Below are 18,498 nucleotides of genomic sequence, written 5' to 3'. Positions count from 1 at the left end.
CCCCTCATCTGCACCCGAAGCCCGGACTCCGGCTGACGTCACCTGCCCCCGAGCCGCGCGCGCTGATTGGCTGCGGGTGACGTCAGGGGCTTTTTTCGCCCGGCATGACCTCATCCCCGCCGGCGGCCCCGCCCTCCGCCCCGGGGCCTGTCACTCGCAGCCGAGCGCTGAGGCCGAGCCGGCTCAGCGGCCCACCCCCACCCCCACCCCCCCCGGACGCCGGAGCCCGAGCCCGAGCCCGAGCCCGAGCCGGAGCCGGAGCCGGAGCCGGAGCCGCACCGGCCGCGCCCGCCGAGCCGCGGGGTGGGATGCGCGCCGCGAGCGCGCGTGCCCGCCCGCAGTGCGCGCGCCCGGGACCGTGCGAGCGCTCCCCGCGGCGGCGGCGGCGGCGACGGCGGCGGCGGCGACGCGGCCCGCGCGCTCCCCCGGCCCCTTTCCCGGCTGCGCGGGCCCCCGGCGGGCCCATGGGCGGCGCGGCCGAGCGGGCGCTCTGAGCGCAGCGCGGAGGCGAGAGTGAGCGAGGTGAGCGGGGGCGCGGGCGGGGTGGGGGCGCCCGGCGGGGGGAGACGGCCCCCCACCCGGCGCGCGCCGACGCCGCGGGCCCGGCCGGTCAGTGCTGCCCCCGCCTCCCGCGGCGCCCGGCGGACCCCGGCCCGGCCCACGCGCGGCCGCCGCTCCGCCGCCTTGCTCCGCGCAATCCCTCCGTTTTTGATGGGGGAGGGGCGTGACTCGAGGACGAGGAGGACCACTGAGATCAGGCGTGCCTCTGTCCGAGCTTCCGCGCGAGCCCCAGAGGCCCCCGGGCGGCCCCCCGCTGGGGCCAGACTAGAAGAAGATCGTCCTTTCCCCGGGCCGGGCGGCGAGATGCGGAGGCCGGGGCCGTAGGAGCGGAGGGTCTTTGGTCGGTGGGAGCCTCAGGAGACGGCTCGTTCCGCGTCCGGCGGGGAGGGACTGCTGACCCGTCTCGCCTGTCTGGCCAGCCTGCGATGGGCACCGCCACCTCGGGGTGCTCAGCTGGCCCTTGCGGAATAAAGGCCATCCGCCAGCCTGCTGCAGACGCGGCGGGTGCTGGGGGAGGGGCTGGCACTGCCAGGCTGAGTGCAACCAGCCTCCTGCAGCCTGTGTGCCCACCTTAGGGTGAGGGGTATGTAATAGTCTGGCCTGGAGGGGAGGGGGCAACAATAGGCCCAGCCCTCCCCTGCCCCCCCCACCCCCCGCCAGGTCATCCCTTCTAGGAGAATTTGCAAAAATGTACTGGCTTCAGCAGGGAGGAGCGTTGGGGCCTGGGCGCCTCAGTGATTGGAGGGGGGTACTCCATAGGATGGAGGAGAGAGGTAGTAGCATCTAGTGTGGCATCTGCAGTTTTCTTGTGCAGCTTGGGGGAGGGGGTGCCGCAGGCCAGGGGAGCGGTGTTCTTCCTGCCCTGTGCCCTCTGCTCCTGGGAGTCTGCGGAGGTCTGAGGGTCCGTGCACTCCCAGTCGTCTCCCTGAGACCAGGGCAGCCCAGGGAATGAGTGTAGCATCCAGCGCCCCTGTCCCGCTCCAGGAGGACAGGTGTCCCACGCGCTCGCTCCTCAGATGGTTGATAAGCACCCGCCAAAGATGGCCAGATCATGTGATCAGGAGCTGGGAGTTCGTCCTGAAGTCTGACTGCAGCACCTCCTGCTGTAGTCAGCCTAGGGCTCCCAGAGAGTTGCTGGGCAGGTTCAAGTCCCCTGCTGCCCTCAGCCTTTGGGAAGGCTCCTGGGCCCCAGAGGCTGCCTCTAGGAACAGTGGGTTCCTTGTACAGAGATGCAGAAAGATGCTTGAAGTCACCTTCTGCTCCAGGACCCTTCCTATCACCTCTCCTCTCAGGCTGAGGCTGGCCTTGGGGCCCACAAGTTTCAACCAGACAGAGAGAGCTCAAGGGGCCATGGACCAGGGGGCGGAGGAAGCCAGAGGATGTCTGCACATCTCCTAGATGTGCAGCTGGTAGGGAAATGAGAGGAAGGGGCCAGACCCACAGCAAGAATGATATGGGTCAGACTGTGACCATCAGGGCTGCACAGGCTGAGGCCACCTCTGCCTGAACCCTCGGGACGGTGACTGGTAGATGCTGGCCCAGGTATATAACACGGAGGGGGTGTCGAGAATGGTAACCAGTAGAAGTTCTGCAGATCAGTGGGGCTAAGACAAGTCAGGCAGGAACAGGGGAAACCTAGACTTGTAGCATCCTGAGCCTGCCTTTCCAAGGACCCACATACCAGGCCCTCCTATTGCAGTTCAGCCCGGATCCCCGAGAACTGAGGGGGTAGAGCCCCTACTCCACTGTCTCCCGAGTCCATAGCCTCCCCAGGACAGACTGGCTTTGCTTGGCTATGCCAGACCCAGCCGGGACAGAGTGAAGGCCAGCTTGCGTTCTGTGCCACTCATCCCGGAGAGCTGATGGGGAGCAGGGAAGCAGGGGACAAGAACATCTGGTAATATAAGGGGTCAAGCGAGCTTACCTGGTGTGAGCACAGGGCCCCCTGCCTCCAGAAGCACCCCCTGTCAGTCTCTCTCCTGGGTTCTGAGTGTAGCGGTCTCTGCCTGCAGACCTGCCCCTGGGTCACAGTGAGCTGGACACCCAGCATCTTGGGTCCGTCCACCGTCAACTCTTCCCGAGGCTCGCCTGTGTGACCAGGCTCCGCGAGGGCTGGAGACACACTCTAAGTGAGAGCTGCAGTCTCGTCCTCCAGTCTCTGGGAGTCGTGGACCCCAGATGCTAAGCACAAAGTACCCTGGTGAGGATGCCCCCAGTCGGGAGTTTCCTGGTCATACATGTGTTCAGGGACACAGATGTGCCTCGTGGAGGCCGTGGGAGCTCCTGTGAGGAGATGCCGTAGCTGCACCTGGGGTTCGGGCATCCTCGGATCCTGGGGCACTCGGCATGCAGAAGGCAAGGGCACATGCGTCCAGCGACCACATGAACGTGCACACACATTGTCATGTGAGTAATTACATGCAGGGCTGGGGTGGATTGTGGGAATGGGGTAAGTATCAGGCCCTGAGCTCAGCCAGCGTGCAAAGGAGCGCGTCCAGCCTGTATGCAGCACAGGGGCCAGGCAGAGCCTTGTACCTGGCCTGGTAGGGTGGGGGTTGCTGCCTGTGGCCCCCTAGGCCACGTTCAGCCAGGGAGGGGAGGGGCCTCCTGCTGTTGGACTGACAACTGTTGTCTCCTTGATTCTGGGCCCTCTGGTGGGAGGTGTGTGTGGCTGTGCCCCCCTCCCACCTAAGCCAGGCTCTGGGTGCTCTCCCCCCAGGGAAGGGTCTCAGCTGAACCTGGAGTGGGTCCCTAAAAGCAGGGAAGCCCAGGCCTCTACCATGTCTGTTTCTTCTGTGCCCACCTGGCCTATTCCAGCCCCACTGCTGCTCAAGGCCACCCTGAGCATCTCCATCTCCTCCCTGCCTCTGCTGCCCAGCTCTGGGCCCTGATCCGTGTGTTGCACCTCGGGAGGTGTGGGGTCTGCCCCTCGGGAGCTCCAGGTCCAAGGAGGCCCTGTGGGTGAGGGTGCCTGCCCAGGAGCCCAGCTTGGTGTAGGAGGTCTCTCACAGGAGAGATGCTCTGGCCAGATGTTGGCCTTTCAGAGAAGGCCTCCTGGGGTGGGAGGGAGTGTGCCTGTGCCTGTGCCTGCCGGAAGGGGGGGAAGGTTCAGACTGGGTGGAGCAGGCTGGGCAGGGGCTGGCCTGGCTGGGGATGGTCCGGCCCAGCTACTGGGCACCTGCAGGGCAGGGAGGGGGTGGGAGCGAGCGAGGAGGGGACCTGGCTCTGCAGAGCTCTGTGCTGCTGCTGCAGCAGCGGTTGCCTGGCACCTCTGCTGTTGCCATGGTGACAATGGAGGTGCCAACTTGCTAATGAGTCCCCCTCGGCTGCAAATAACAATACTATTGTGGTTAATAGGGCTGAGCCGGAGGGTTCCTTGGAGGCGCGGGCAGGGACCAGGTACCCGGCCTGGGAGCCAGCTGCCCAGCTCTCCAGCCCCTGCCCCCCACCCTCCTCCCTGGGTCTCTGGCCTCACCTCCCTGCCCCTCCTCCAGCCTCCTTCCCCATCTGTGGAGTGGGCAACCCTCCACATCACTCTGGTCCTTTAAGGACCCAAGGGCGGGAGGCAGGCAGGCTGACCACAGGGAGAGCAAAGCCCTTGCCCCCTCCCCCACCCTCCCTCATCCCTGCACCAAAGTTCCATTTTGGTTTCTTTTGTTTTCGGTGAGAAGTAGCCCACCCCAACCTAACCCATGAGGATAAGAGCCTCTGGCCCACGGTATCCCCACCCCACTGAATCCCTGTCAGGGTCCGGGGCCTCTGAACTGGGCGCTGGTCCCACATCCGAGGATGGGAAGCTCTGCCTGGGCCTGCAGGAGCTGCGTATGAAAGGGAACCTGGTGGTCGTGGTCTGTCACAGCCTTGACAAGATTCCGGTTAGGACTCAGGAAGAGCATCTCAGAGCAGCTCATAGAGGAATCAAATTGGGGGTCCCTTGGCATGCAGGCAGGGACCCCCTCAGTAGGCAGGCCCTTTTGCTGTTGAACTTGCTTGGCGTGGCCCTCAGGAGGGCAGTGGCCACACTGCACCCCCAGGCCTTGCCCCGGCCGTTGAGGAGCCTGAGGAGCAGGGTGTCTGTGAACAGGATGTCAGGGCTATCCTGCCACCTCCCGCGCACCAGCTCCAGTGGCCCGGCCTAGGGCTGCCCATGGCAGGTGGGCCCGGCCCCCACCTGCCTTGCACCTACTCCTCTATGACCTCCGCCATCCCCCTCACTGGCCTGGGAGCTCCCCTGAGGGGGTGGTCCAGAGATGGTGTCCCCAGTGTCATCAGCGCTGCTTGAAAGGTGACGAGTGTCCCCAGGTGCCGCACCCCAGTGTCCTCTGCGGCTGCAGGCTGGGGGCTTGCTGAGGGGGTTCCCTCTCTGTGGCTCCCAGAGGGGGCATCTGTCTCCGGCCTCCCCTGCCCCCAGGCTGTCTGGGGTTGTGACAGGGGGAAGACCCTGAGAGAATGGCAGCCGTACGGGCCCCGGGTTCTGTCCAGTCTCCTTAATGTGACCTTGGGTTGACCCCACTCTTCCCTGAGCCTCAGTTTCCCCAGCTTTAAAGCAAACTCATCATTCTGATGTTGCGTGCCTCCTGGGGGGCCTACGAGGCTTGGTGGGGCCTAGAGATAGGCCAGTCCCGGACGGTGACAGAGAAGATGGGTTTGGCAGGTAGGGCAGGGGTGGCAGATGCTTGGCACCAAATCATAGGAGGGGGCTTCCGCCCAGGCTCTGGAGCCCCCCTGTCCCCACCCACCTCCTACTCCTTCCAGGTACCACTTTGAGCCCAAGGGTCCTACATATGGATCACCCACACTGACTTTTGTCCTTGGGTGCCCCCTACCGACCCCATCCTTGGATCTAGTGGTCCCAAAAAGGGGCCCTCTAGACCCCTGGCCACTGCTGTTCCTGGGTTATCCCGCTGTACTGTCACCCCTGCAGGAGGATGCTGGCCCACAACATGGCTAACCTTGGCCTGCAGAGCTGGGATGCAGAGCTCCACTCCTGAACCCCCTCCAGTGTCCTGCCCTGGCCTCTGCCTCCAGGAGCCCATCAGCTGTGGAGGCAGCCCCACCCCTCATCCACCCTCACCCCATCCACTCCATCCAGATTATCAGCTTATGGAGCCAAGGACAGGAGGGTTTGGCAGTGAGGAGGGGGCGGGGGGCATGTTTTGGCCTGGCCTTGCCCCGGGGATCCTGGGAATTGGGAAGATGTGGGGGCCAGACTGGGGAGAGGTCTGCATCCCAGGGATGGACTGACAAGAGATGCCGGGGCAGAATGAGGTGTTCTGAAATGAGTGAGGGTCCGTGGACCGCAGGGCCCAGGAGAGGGACCCTCGGGCCTCGTCCTGGCTCTCCAGCCCAGCCAGAGCCCCGAGCCTCTGCCCTCTGCGGTGCCTCGCTTGCCTTGCTGCGTCCTGCTGAGAGGCGGGCACTGTGACCTGGAGGGTGCAGGCTGGACCGAGCCCCTCCTGAGCACCATTCCACAGGTCACAGACTCCACCTTGAGACCGGGGTGGGGGGGGTCAGGGAACTCTACTCCCCCAGGGGGGCCAGAGGGAGGGAGGGCCCCGGGCACACGTCAGGCCCAAACCCTCCCGTGCCCTCGGCTCAGTCCCCGGGCCAGCCCCTCTGAGGCCGGCCCCGCCGGTGCCCACCCCGGGGCCTGCCACGCCGTTGACCGTCCGCCTCTCCCCCACAGGTTTGGCGCCATGCCCGGGCACACCGAGCCCTAGGCCACAGCTGGGCCGTCGGAGCAGCCCCTGCTCACTCCGGGCTCACCCCTCCCCACCACCCGCTGCACACCATGGCCGGGGACCGGCTTCCTCGGAAGGTGATGGATGCCAAGAAGCTGGCCAGCCTGCTGCGGGGCGGGCCCGGGGGCCCGCTGGTCATCGACAGCCGCTCCTTCGTGGAGTACAACAGCTGGCACGTGCTCAGCTCCGTCAACATCTGCTGCTCCAAGCTGGTGAAGCGGCGGCTGCAGCAGGGCAAGGTGACCATCGCGGAGCTGATCCAGCCTGCCGTGCGCAGCCAGGTACTGCTGTGCGCCCTCCCCAGGGTCCTTGGGGGCCCTTCCTCTGCCCTCGAATCTAAACTGGCCTCCTAGGGGTCGGGGTCTGAGCTGTGGTAGGGCAGTTCCCCTCCCTCTCAGGGCTACCAGAAGGCCCCTCCCCAGGGAAGGGGACAGATTCAACAACCCCCCCTTCCCTCCTTCCCAGAGCCACTGACCCCGTCTGGGTCCCCACTTGGCCCCCACGTGGAGGTCTCCCCACTTTGATGGCTGTGAGGACTCAGAAGAGGACGGGATGGGTGGCCAAGGCTCTCACCAGGCAGTCTGTGTCCGCAGCCCCCATTCTTTCCCCTCTAGGGTCTCGAGGACCAGCAATTCTCTGTGTCCCCCAAGAGTGTCTCAGGTCACTTGCAGAGGACAGTCCTGTCTCTGTTCCCCAGGAGTGTTGAGTCCACACTGGGGAGGGACCGCTGGGCGCTGACCTGGGAAGGCAGGGGCACCTCTGGGGGGGAGGGGTGGCCCACCAGGCAATCCAGAGCTTGAGGGAGGGGTCTTGGTCACAGGCCCTGCCCCGGGGGGAGCTCGGATGTGAGAGGACCCAGATGGGAGTCCCCCACCCCAAGGGCAGGACCAGCTCCCTGTGGCTCCAGTGAGGGGAATCCAGTGATTAATAACCCCCAGCGAGGACTCCCGGCCAAAACACTCTCCCATTGGCTGCCGGTGACATCATCCAGCCCAGGGTTGGCAGCTCAGCTGGCTTAAGGGCTGAGTGTGCTTGTGGGGGCGGGGGCATCAGCTGCCATCTGAGCAAGAGCTGCTCCACATCTGGGCCCTGGCGGTGCGGGAGGAGGGGGTAGGAGGGCAGGTGGAACCCCCGCTTCCCGCTGTTGCTGCCTAGATCATTGGCAGGGAGGCGGGGTCTTGCTGCAGCCCTCACTGGCTGGGAGGGGAAGGAGATCTCAGACCCAAAGCACCCCCCCGCCCCCGCCTTCAGAACCCCCGAAGTGTGCCTCCCTGTGCTCCTGCGGTCGGGGCCCCGCTCCCTTCCCTGTGCCTCCTCCACATGGGCCTGGACTGGCCCATAGAATCTGTTACCTGTACTCGCGGGAATGTGCGCACTGGGGTGCAGCTGCGTTGGGGACGCGTGTTCTCCGGCCCTCCCTGCTCCGAGGGTCTGCCCGTGTGGCTGTGGGCGTCGACACCTGTCCAGGTGTGAGCTGTGGCTGGGTATCTACCTCCCCTCCCCTCGAGGCATCACAGTGGCAGCAGCCCCTCCCTCCCATCGCCTGACCAGCAGCCGCAGTGACAAGAGAGGATGGGGCAGCCAGCAGGTGCCTGGCCACCCTGACCTCTGCCCTCTCGGCCCCCAGGTGGAGGCTGCGGAGCCGCAGGATGTGGTGGTCTACGACCAGAGCACGAGGGACGCCAGCGTGCTGGCCGCAGACAGCTTCCTGTCCATCCTGCTCAGCAAGCTGGATGGCTGCTTCGACAGCGTGGCCATCCTCACAGGTGCGCTCCAGGGGCCTCTCTCCCTCTCTCCTCTCCGCCTCTGCTCTCCTCTCTAAGCCCGCGGACCAGCGTCTGCTGGGGCAGTGGGGGCGAATCTCGGTAGCTCTAGAGTTCTCAGGGCTCCACTGACCCCTCCCCTCGGCCCCCACACTTCAGGACCCCCTCCAACATAGGCCCACCCCCACCACCAGCAGGTGAAGAGGCGGGCAGGAGGTAAACCCCCCCACAGGCCTCAGGAGGGGAGATGTGGGAGGAATCTAGGCAAAGGGCTGGTCGCCTACTTCCCCCACCCAGACACACACACACTCACACACACTCTGTCTCTCACGCTCACACACTCACACACACATACACTCACACACTCTCTCACACTCACACACATACACTCTCAAACGCACTCTCACACACTCTCACACACACTCACACACACTCTCACACACACACTCTCTCTCTCACACTCTCACACACTCTCACACACTCTCTCACACACACACACACTCTCTCTCACAATGCCTGAGCTCCCTGTCTGAGGGAGGAGGCATAGCCTCACCCTGGGGAAACCCCAGTCTGAGCCAGAACTTGTCCCGCACAGGGGCATCCCCTCAGCGCCCCACCTGGCACAGGTGGCCTAGCAGTAGCCTGCTTGGTCATGACTGCTGTCTGGTGGGCCAGCGGAGGTCCCCACAGGGCTTCCCATTCCCCAAAAGCATCCTGGTCAGCCCCCCGCTCCTCCAAGACACACAGACACACGTGCAGGCTGCACTGTGGTTCTCACACCGACTCCTTCCTCCTATAGGCAGTTGCTGACATGCTTCTGCAGAATCCGCCCCCCGCCCAGGTGGCCCAGGGCCTGTCCCAGGGATGTGCGGCCTCCCTGCCTGGGTGCCCCTGGCCTCTGGTTGCCCAGGGCCGTCGCAGGCGGGGGGTGGGTGTGGAGGGCTGGCCCCGGCATCACCCCCACCATCACATGGCTGGTGGGACACTTCTGTTCATTCCGTGCACCTGCCCTGAGCATCTACTGAGCACAGACCAGGTGGGGGCGGGGGGAGGTCAATGGGCCCCAGGCCAGCCCTCCTGTGCGGGGAGTGGGGCTGCAGGCAGGCGCTGTCAGCTGCGGGAGCCCAGCGGCTCTGGGCAGACCTGTCAGGGGAGGTGCCACCCGGGTGCGTGCTGCCCTCTGCACGGGCTTCTAGGCTGGAGCACTTTGCACGTCCAGGTCTGCGAGGGCAGAGCGTGTCTGCATCTGCACGTGTGTGTGTGTGTGTGAGAGAGAGAGAGAGAGAGAGAGAGAGAGAGAGAGGGCGCTCTGGGAATCAGAAGCCACAGAACTGCAGATCCTCTGATTTAGTCACTGCACCTGGGTTCTGTTTGGGGGCTAAACGAGGGAGGAGGGCTTTACAGGTGTCTGGGGCAGAACTGGAGCCCTCTCGGGGCCCAGCTGGGAGCCCCTGTGTGTGTATGTGAAGGTGTGTGTTCACATACGTGTGTGTCCTGGCCGGAAGTGACAAACAGAGGCCCTTCTGGGAGTCTGAGAAGAGGGTCTCTTACCCCGGGCTGTCCAGGGGAAGCCCAGAGCCTCTCAGGGTCCGGCTCCCTGGAAGCTGGGGCCCTCACCCAGCACTTGGTGAGGCAGGCCCCGGCTGGGTGGGATGCACGGTGGGGGGCGGGGGTCACCCGGGACCTGGCTGGCCCCCACGTGGCTCTCGCAGCCTCAGCGTTGCCAAGCCCTGCAGGCTTAGAGCATTCGCCCCCATTTCCCTGAGGGCCAAGCCAGGGAGAAGCCATGACTGCACCCCCCGCCATGAGATAGGCTCATAGTGACAGCTGATCAGGACCCAGACTCGGGGCCAGCCTCCTGGCCTGGCCCGCAGCACCCACCTGAAGCAGCGAGAAGGGCAGTGCAAGGCCGAGGGGTTGGAGGGGTGCTGCGGCCCAAAAAGGGGGAGCGGGTCCCGGGTCTTGGGAGCACCAGCACGGGGTGGGGCCCAGCAGAGGCCAGAGGGAGGACCAGACCCCTCCGTGGGTGCGGCACAGCCAGCGAGAAGGGAGCTCCAGGACAGGGAGATGTGCGGGAGAGGGCGGGGGTCAGGCCGGGCCGGGGTCGGAACCGGCTGCGTGACCACGGTCACGCCCCTCCCCCCACGGCTGCTGGGCGGGTGACGTCGGGGGTCGGGAATGGAAAGGGAGCCTGGCCTTTTAAGCGGTGGGCGGTCCTGCCGAGCCGGCGGCGCCCGGGTGCGCGTCCCTGCGGAATGCGGGCTGGTCATGTCGCCGCGGCCGCCCAGCCCCTGCGCGCCTCCCCAGGACCCCGGCCTTCTCGGCCGGAGACGGCGGCGGGAGCAGCCCCTGCACGGAGGGTGGGTGCGGCCTCGGCCCCGGAGGGGCGCGCGGCGGGGGTTGCGGGCGCGCCGCCCCCGTCCCAGCGCGTGGTGGGAGAGGCGGGTGGGGCCAGGAGTGCCGCCCAGGACACGAGTTTTTGTGCGGGTCCCGGCTTCATGGTGAAGCCTGGAGACTGCGTGTGGTTTCCCCTGACCTGTGAGGCAGAGAGAGCAGGGTTCTTTTTTTTTGGGGGGGGGGGGGTGTCCCTCTGGAAGGAAGGTGCCCTGGAGAGCCCTAGGGCCTGAGAGTGTGGGCTGGGGGGAACCCTCCCTTGTCACGCATCCCCAGAGCCTGGGGTAACCCTGAGATGGTGGAAGGACTGGAGTCTCAGGCCCTACCAGACCTGGTGTCTGTAGGGGGGTTGTAGGGGTCCCTCCAAGCTGCCTGGCTGTGGCTGGAGGGGGTTCCTGGGGGTTCCGGGAATTGCAGCAAAGGCTGGCAGGTCTCTGCACCTGCCCAGAGACTCTTCTTAGGTGGGAGGTTCCTGGTGGAACCCCACCCCCACCCCACAGCCCCCACGCTGGTCTGTCTGTGCTGCTGAGAGAGCAGAAGAGTAGGGGAACCTTGGGAGAGAAGGATGTTCGGAGAGATGGTGCAGACCCTGCCCTTCCCCGGTGGGCGCTGTCCTCCAGCAGGAGCATCCAGGGGGACCCGGCTCTGGACTGTGAGTGGGGCCCACCCCCAGCTCCCAGCTCAGCCCAGCCTCCCCTCCTGGGGACCTGAGAGCATGGCACTATGCACGTGACAGTCACCTGCTTCTCCCTGTCCAGCCTGCAGGCTCCCGAGGAAGGTACCCTTCCCCTCCAAGGCTGACACCTCCATGCCCCTAGCCTGGAAGTCCCCCACCTCCGTGGCCCCCCAAGGTCAAGCCTTTGTTGGGGCCACAGGGAGTTCACACAGCAAGCATTCTGGGTAGGCCCGTACAGACTGGGCATCCGGCAGGACTGGGGTGAAGGCTGAGGCCACCAGGCATGTCTGTGCTCAGGAATCAGCCAGGTCTCTGGCACCAGCTGCTTCTGGGGGCCAGGGCACCCGCCTCATTCCCCTGCTGCCTCCGCGAGGTAGGGTAGGCCTTGGCCCAGTTGTTTCGGGGTCATCTTCTGTGAGCCTCACAACAGTGCCCGGGGCGGGCAGGACGAGGACACTGAGGCCCCCAGTCACTCCCTGAGTCAGACGTGTGTTCGTGGGTCCCCGTCAAGCCTTTCAGCCTTTCCAGAGGGCGGAGGGGCTTCTTCCACCAACCTGTGGCCCAGCGCACACATGCGGGGAAGGCAGTGGGACACATGCCAGCCACGTGTAGAGCGCATGGCCTGTGTGCTCCCGGTCCCCAGGGTTCCCAGCTCTCAGCCCGGCCTCTGCTCCTCCGTCGTCCCCTGCTGGGTGGAATGGAGTCATAACCCAAGCGCAAATGCCCCTGCAGGCTGTGCCAGCTCCAGTGGGTGATGTCATGCCCAGGAGGGGGGCCCTCAGAAGTCCTTGCCTCCTGGTCCTGGCATCCAAGCCTGGCCTGGGGCTCCCGGCCAACTGGAGGCAGGGAGGGATTGCATCAGCCCAGGGGGAGAGGCGGGAAGGCCCAGCCTGGCCCCAGGCCATGGTGTGAAGGGGCCGCTGATGCAGACCCCCTCCATAGGAAGACCCCCGGGCCTCTGAGCCCACCCCTACGTGGGCCCTGCACGTGCCAGGCCAGTCATTTTTATAGCCCCCCACTTTTATGGGCATCACAGCGGCATCCTCAGCGAGGCCAGCCCCTGATTAGCTTGAGGAGGAATGTGGGCATAGGGGCAGGTGATGTACAGGTGCCAGCCTGTGCCCCCGCCGTGGTGACAGCAGCCCTCCGGTACCAGCACCCAGGCCAGGTGCTCAGGCCAGAGGCTCACCGGCCAGCACCAGATTGGGCTGGGGGCCCGGGCCGGGTGTGGCTAAGACACGGTGGTAAATGGCTGGCCTGGCTCTCCTGCCCAGCTGGCCCACCCCCGACGCGTGTCTCCTCCGCTCCTCCCGCAGGGGGCTTTGCCACCTTCTCCTCCTGCTTCCCTGGCCTCTGTGAGGGCAAGCCCGCTGCCCTGCTGCCCATGAGCCTCTCCCAGCCCTGCCTGCCTGTGCCCAGCGTGGGCCTGACCCGCATCCTGCCTCATCTCTACCTGGGCTCCCAGAAGGATGTCCTGAACAAGGTGTGTGCACGGCCGGAGCCCGAAGCAGCTCCTGGGCTGGTGGAGGGGAGGAAGAGATCCCACGTCGGGGATAGATGCGCACAGGTCGGGGGTGCAGGAGGACCCAAGGGGTCCCGGCAGGACAGGAGCAGGGCTCTGGCAGGGCCCGGCCTGGCTGGGTGGAGAGGCAGCTCCCTGCCCCTTTGGCAGTGAAACCCACATGCCAAACTGCTGATGTCACTGGGCCCCTGGCCAGCCCTGAAAGAACCCCGTGTTTTAAAAATGGTGACGAGGGAAGAGGGTAAAGCCACCGCCCAGGCAGCTCAGCCATAAAATTCCTGGGAGCCTAGGGCAGGCTGTGGGCGGGGCTCACAGGGCCACCAGCCTCCTGTCACCCCCTCTCCAACTCCCCCCTCCTCACATGGGGCCTGCAGGCTCCAAAGCGGGAACAGGGAAGTCTCTAGGAGCCGGGCTCCCACCTCCAGAGCATCCCAGCTTTTGGGCCTCCCGCCCAGCTGCACCCGCTTCCAACCTGTTCTCCTGCCCTCCCAGGACCTGATGACCCAAAACGGAATAAGCTACGTTCTCAACGCCAGCAACTCCTGCCCCAAGCCCGACTTCATCTGTGAGAGCCGCTTCCTGCGCGTCCCCATCAACGACAACTACTGTGAAGAGCTGCTGCCCTGGCTGGACAAGTCCGCGGAGTTCATTGGTGAGGTGGATGGCACCCCGCCCAGGCCCGGGGGAGGGCAGGAAATGCGCTGCGCCCCGGGGGTCCCGACCAGACCTGGGGTCAGGGAAGGGCTGTGCAGCCTCAGCCCTCACCTGGTGCCCCTGCCCCCAGACAAAGCCAAGCTGTCCAGCTGCCAAGTCATCGTCCACTGTCTGGCCGGCATCTCGCGCTCCGCCACCATCGCCATCGCATACATCATGAAGACCATGGGCATGTCCTCGGACGACGCCTACAGGTAGCCCCTCCCTCCTGGACCTGGCCCTCCCGGCTCTGCCACGAGTTACTGGGTCAGTCCCGCAGTGCAGGGCACTGACCTGTGGCTGCCCCGCCGGGAGGGCGCCGGAGCCCAGCCCAGTCAGGCTCGGGTCTGCACACCAGCCATGTGCCCGGAGGGGGCCGTGGGGGCAGGGTGGGAGAGGCCGGGCCTGGTGGGAGCCCCGCCCCCATCGAGTGGCTCTCACCCCAGGTTCGTGAAGGACCGGCGCCCGTCCATTTCACCCAACTTCAATTTCTTGGGCCAGCTGCTGGAGTACGAGCGCAGCCTGAAGCTGCTGGCTGCCCTGCAGGGCGACGGGGCGTCCCACCCTGGGACCCCGGAGCCCCTCCCGGGCCCTGCCACCCCACTGCCGCCGCTGCCACCACCTACCTCAGAGAGTGCTGCCACCGGGAGTGCAGTGGCCACCACCACCAGGGAGGGCGCCCAGATAGGGGGTGGGGAGACTCCCGCCCCCGCCCCGGCCACCAGCGCACTGCAGCAGGGCCTGCGTGGCCTGCACCTCTCCTGCGACCGCCTCCAGGACACCAACCGCCTCAAGCGCTCCTTCTCGCTGGACATCAAGTCGGCCTATGCGCCGAGTCGGCGGCCTGATGACCCTGGGCCCCCCGACCCCGGGGAGGCCCCCAAGCTCTGCAAACTGGACAGCCCGTCAGGGGGCGCTCTGGGCCTGCCCTCGCCCAGCCCCGACAGCCCGGAGGGAGCGCCGGAGCCGCGTCCCAGGCTCCGCCGGCGGCCCCGGCCCCCAGCTGGCTCCCCGGCGCGCTCCCCCGCGCACGGCCTCGGCCTGAACTTCGGAGACACCAGCCGGCAGACTCCGCGGCACGGCCTCTCGGCCCTGTCGGCGCCCGGGCTGCCCGGCCCCGGCCAGCCGGCCGGCCCTGGGGGCTGGGCGCCGCCGCTCGACTCCCCGGGCACGCCGTCCCCCGACGGGCCCTGGTGCTGCAGCCCCGAGGGCGCGCAGGGCGCGGGCGGCGCGCGGTTCGCACCCTTCAGCCGGGCCGGCGGGCCGGGCACGGGCGGCGGCGACCTGCGGCGGCGGGAGGCGGCGAGGCCTGAGGCCAGGGATGCGAGGACCGGCTGGCCCGACGAGCCGGCCCCCGAGACGCAATTCAAGCGCCGCAGCTGCCAGATGGAGTTCGAGGAGGGCATGGTGGAGGGGCGCGCGCGCGGCGAGGAGCTGGCCGCTCTGGGCAAGCAGGCCAGCTTCTCGGGCAGCGTGGAGGTCATCGAGGTGTCCTGACTGCAGCCGGCAGCTGCCCCGAGCCCTTCCGCTGCCCTCGGCTGGGCCCGCTATAAATATATATTATATATAATGCAAAGGAAGGTAAATGGTTTTACTGCGATTTTTATCGAGAAGTAAATATTTCAATTTTTTATTTATTTAAGCTGTTCATTCTGGCAATGATTTGGCAACAGTGCAGGCGGTCCTCGGAGCTCTATTTTTACTGTCTGGTATTTAAACTGAAACCCACGTTTCTAAGCAATATGAGGCCACCTTCAGTTGCAAGCTGGGGTGCCAGGCCTGGGGTTCCCCCCCACCCCCTCCCCCAGGAAACACTGCTGACCGTTGCAAAGAGGCTGCTGAGCTTTCGTGCACTTTTTACATAAGAAAAGGGGAAAAAAAGGATAAAAAAACTTTGCCACAAACTGAGCCGCAGAATCTCCCTGCCCTCCCTGCCACCTCCTTTCCTGCCTCTTCCTTCTCCTCTGCTCCTTCCCAGGCTCTTCACCAAAGCCATAGGTGGGAGGAGGTGTCCCGGGAGCTGGTGGGGCTGAGGAGGCACTGCCAGCCCCCTGCCAGCTCGAGGCGCCAAGTCTCGGTGCCACAGAGGGCACCCCCACTGCCCGTCCCCCCTGGGCCCGTTGCCTGGTAGGTGTTATAGGGGCCAGGGTGTTCAGAGGGCTGGGGTCTGGAAGAGGGCAGGCATGCAGTGAAGGGGGCTCTTGAGTGTCAGGTGACGTGGGTCCCCAGGGCAGGGATGCAGGTGGAATGCCTCCACTCCTGCCTGGGCCTCGGTCCAGTCTCATGGGTTCAGGGGAGGCTGCTGCCCTCTCCTCTGCTTTGTAGGTGCCCCATAGCATCAGCTGCCAGGTGGGGAACCAGCAGGAGAGGGAGCTGGGCCCCTGGGGGTGGCAGGCGGGAGGTGCTGAGCCAGCCAGTGTTGGCTGCACTGGTCAGAGGGCAGGTAGATTTAGGGGCTTGTTCTGCAGGTGGAGGTGTCTCCGGGAGGAGTGGCTGCCTTGCTGAGGGAGGGGGCAGTCATGCCTGCCAGACCCTTATGTCTCCAGGGGGAGGGGGCCTGAGCTTGGGAGAGCCACCTCCAGGTGAAGATCCCTGATGTGCGCAGGTGCAGGAGGTGTCCCCCATGTCTCCCCAACCCCCGCAGGGACGTCGGAGGAGAGAGACCCCTGTACACCCCTCTGCTGGGGAGCTCTCCCCTCCGAAGTCTCCCATTACCTTCAAGGTGACATGCCAGTCCCCACCTCCAGGTGGCTTTTTGGCCCAGGTGGGCCAGCCTGGGGGCGAGGGCAGGAGAAAAGCCCCAGCTACCCGCCCCGCCACCCTCTTGGGTCAGTGGGATCCAAGGCTTTTCGAGGAAGGAGTGGGTGTCCCCCGACCTTTAGATATCCTAGAGCATCTAGGAGTGGGGGCTGGTCACCTCGGGAAGAGGCCAGGGACTTGGCAGAAGGGGGGCCTGGGCAGGACTGAGTCCTCAGGCAGGCAGGTGGGGGGTTGCCTGCCCCCAGCTGCCCTCAGGCTGTTTCTTCTATTTGTTCTTCTTTTGACCCCCTCTCCGCTCTATGTCCCGTCTTCCCTCCTTTGAGCAAAAGTCCTTTTCCTGTTCCCTCTGTCCCCATCCCGTCCCCCAAGAAAATAAGCTATCATTGTTGTATTTGCAATCTATGGATTAGAGGTTTAAGTATTTATTATTATTGGTTAATTATTATTATTATTATTGATTATGTACATTTGCCTCCTGTCTGTCGCGTTGGGTTTCTGAGGTGACCCCGGTGTGGAGGATGCACTGGTTCCCCTCCACGCTGCACCCCTGTGCTGTCCAGGAGACAGTGGTCGGGCCACTGGGTGGGCTGCACAACCCTGGGGGCGGGTCCCATGGACTGTCCTCCCCGCCCCCGCCCCATCCTTCTCCAGGGCGGCAGAGTCCCTGTGGCTTCTGTCCTGGGGTGCATGGGGGCTCTTGACCTTGAGACACTGATCAAAGTGAGCAGCTGTGATGGGAGAAGGTCCTGTCTCAGCCGGCCCCCTTCCTGCGCTGGGGGCACCGGGCACAAGCCCCTCCCTGGTCACTTCCACCCACTGTCCCAGGTGGGGAGGGGGTGGGACCCCAGCTCTCTCCAAGTCTTTCTTGACCCTCCCACCCCTCCTGTCGGCCCAGTGCCTGGCATCGGGGGTCCCCCAGAATGGACCCGGCCCCCTCCTATTATTTGCTGGAAAGTCCAGCGGAGGAGAGGTGGCAGGTCCCCCCACATGGCTCCCCGTCCCTTTGGACTGGGCCACCCACCCACCTGCCCGCCCACCTCAGAATCCCTCCTCAGCGCGGCCACTCTCTCCTCCCTGTCCTGTCCCCTTCTTTTGTATTTGGAAACAACGTGTTGTAATAAATCCTGAGATGGATGTTTTCTTCACGCCTTGGCTGCCTCTTTCTTTGGGCTGGTGGGCGGTGGTGTGGAGGGGCTTCCTGGGGCCAGGAGGCTGGGGGTTTGGGCCCTGGAAAGCCAGACTGCCCCTGACTCACTGCTGGAAACCCAGACCCAGAACCCAGTAGGCGCAGGTGTAGGACGTGGAACAGCCTTTTTTGCTGTTTCTTGCTATGGACAACTTCAATAACTTAGAACTGTATAAAATGGAAACAGTTTTGCCCCTTGACTCCCCCCACCCCACTCTCCAGAAATAAGCACTGGGAATAGTTGCACGCCACCCCGCAGACCTCTTGTGTGTGTGCACTTGAGTGAGCAGCGGGAGTACACGCATGTACATACCACACGACAGCTTTTCCTTTTCAACAGAAATATACAGAGCGTCGGCAACTAGCTTTCACAGTATTGGTTAAATCACTTATAGAAGGCACAAGGCCAAAGGCACACGAGGGTGGAGCTGGTGGGAGGGACTGATGTGTGTCCCCAGCCACCGGGTCCTCTCCCTGGAGCCAGCACCCCCTGCAGGCCTCCCTCCCTCACTGCGGGGGCTGCAGAGCCGGCAGTGTCAGTGCAGCAGGGCTGAGCTTCCTCCTCTCACATGTGTTTACAGCTACAGCTCTGAGCATCTGTGCAGCTCTCATGGGACACATTTTAGACCTGCCTCCTCTGGGTCACTCCAAAGTTTGCCTGGCCGTTGCTGTAACAATGGCCTGGACATTCGGAGCACTCGCTATGTGCCAGGTACCACTCCCAGAATTCCCTGGGACCTCCATCTCCCAAGTCTCTGGGCAGCGTCCCCAGCAGGTCTGTGCCCTTGCCCCACGGTCCTCTGGCTAATGCAGTGCAAGCTCCCCGTAGGGGGTCTGACCCTTCTTGGAGGTTTGACCTGCTTATCCTAGGGACCCTCCCCCTTTTCAAGCAGGCAGGTAGCCCAAACCAGTGACACTAGCCAGACCTGTGTCTGTGCCTGTGTGTGTCACCACACACACGCGTTACATGAGCACCCGTGCGTGTGTGTCAGCATGCATACGTGCGTGTGGTGGATGTGTGTTTCAGGAAGCAAGAGAAAGTGAAAGGGCCAGGCTGGCCCCTCTTCAGGGTCTGCAGGAGGAGGAAAGGTCCTTGAATCCTGCATCCTTACGAGTGCTCGAAGAAGCCAAAAGCTAGCAGCATTGGCTGTGGCTCTGGCAAGGCTATTTTTAGCTCAAGAACATCTATTTATAACTCTGGC

General features: G+C 64.7%; 1 protein-coding gene across 1 annotated transcript; it reads left to right on the top strand.

Moving 5' to 3' along the window:
• Positions 1-405: 405 nt before the first annotated feature.
• DUSP8 (dual specificity phosphatase 8) lies at positions 406-17,251 on the top strand. Its single transcript, XM_057730068.1, has 7 exons — positions 406-522; positions 6,248-6,583; positions 7,930-8,068; positions 12,452-12,618; positions 13,150-13,309; positions 13,442-13,565; positions 13,797-17,251. The coding sequence occupies exons 2-7, from the start codon at positions 6,353-6,355 to the stop codon at positions 14,845-14,847; spliced, it is 1,872 nt and encodes a 623-aa protein (XP_057586051.1). The 5' UTR covers positions 406-522; positions 6,248-6,352; the 3' UTR covers positions 14,848-17,251.
• The last annotated feature ends 1,247 nt before the right edge of the window (positions 17,252-18,498 follow it).

This window comes from Hippopotamus amphibius, chromosome 3, assembly GCF_030028045.1.
Source record: "Hippopotamus amphibius kiboko isolate mHipAmp2 chromosome 3, mHipAmp2.hap2, whole genome shotgun sequence".
Lineage (NCBI taxonomy): Eukaryota > Metazoa > Chordata > Mammalia > Artiodactyla > Hippopotamidae > Hippopotamus > Hippopotamus amphibius.
This window is presented reverse-complemented; position numbering and strand designations above follow the sequence as displayed.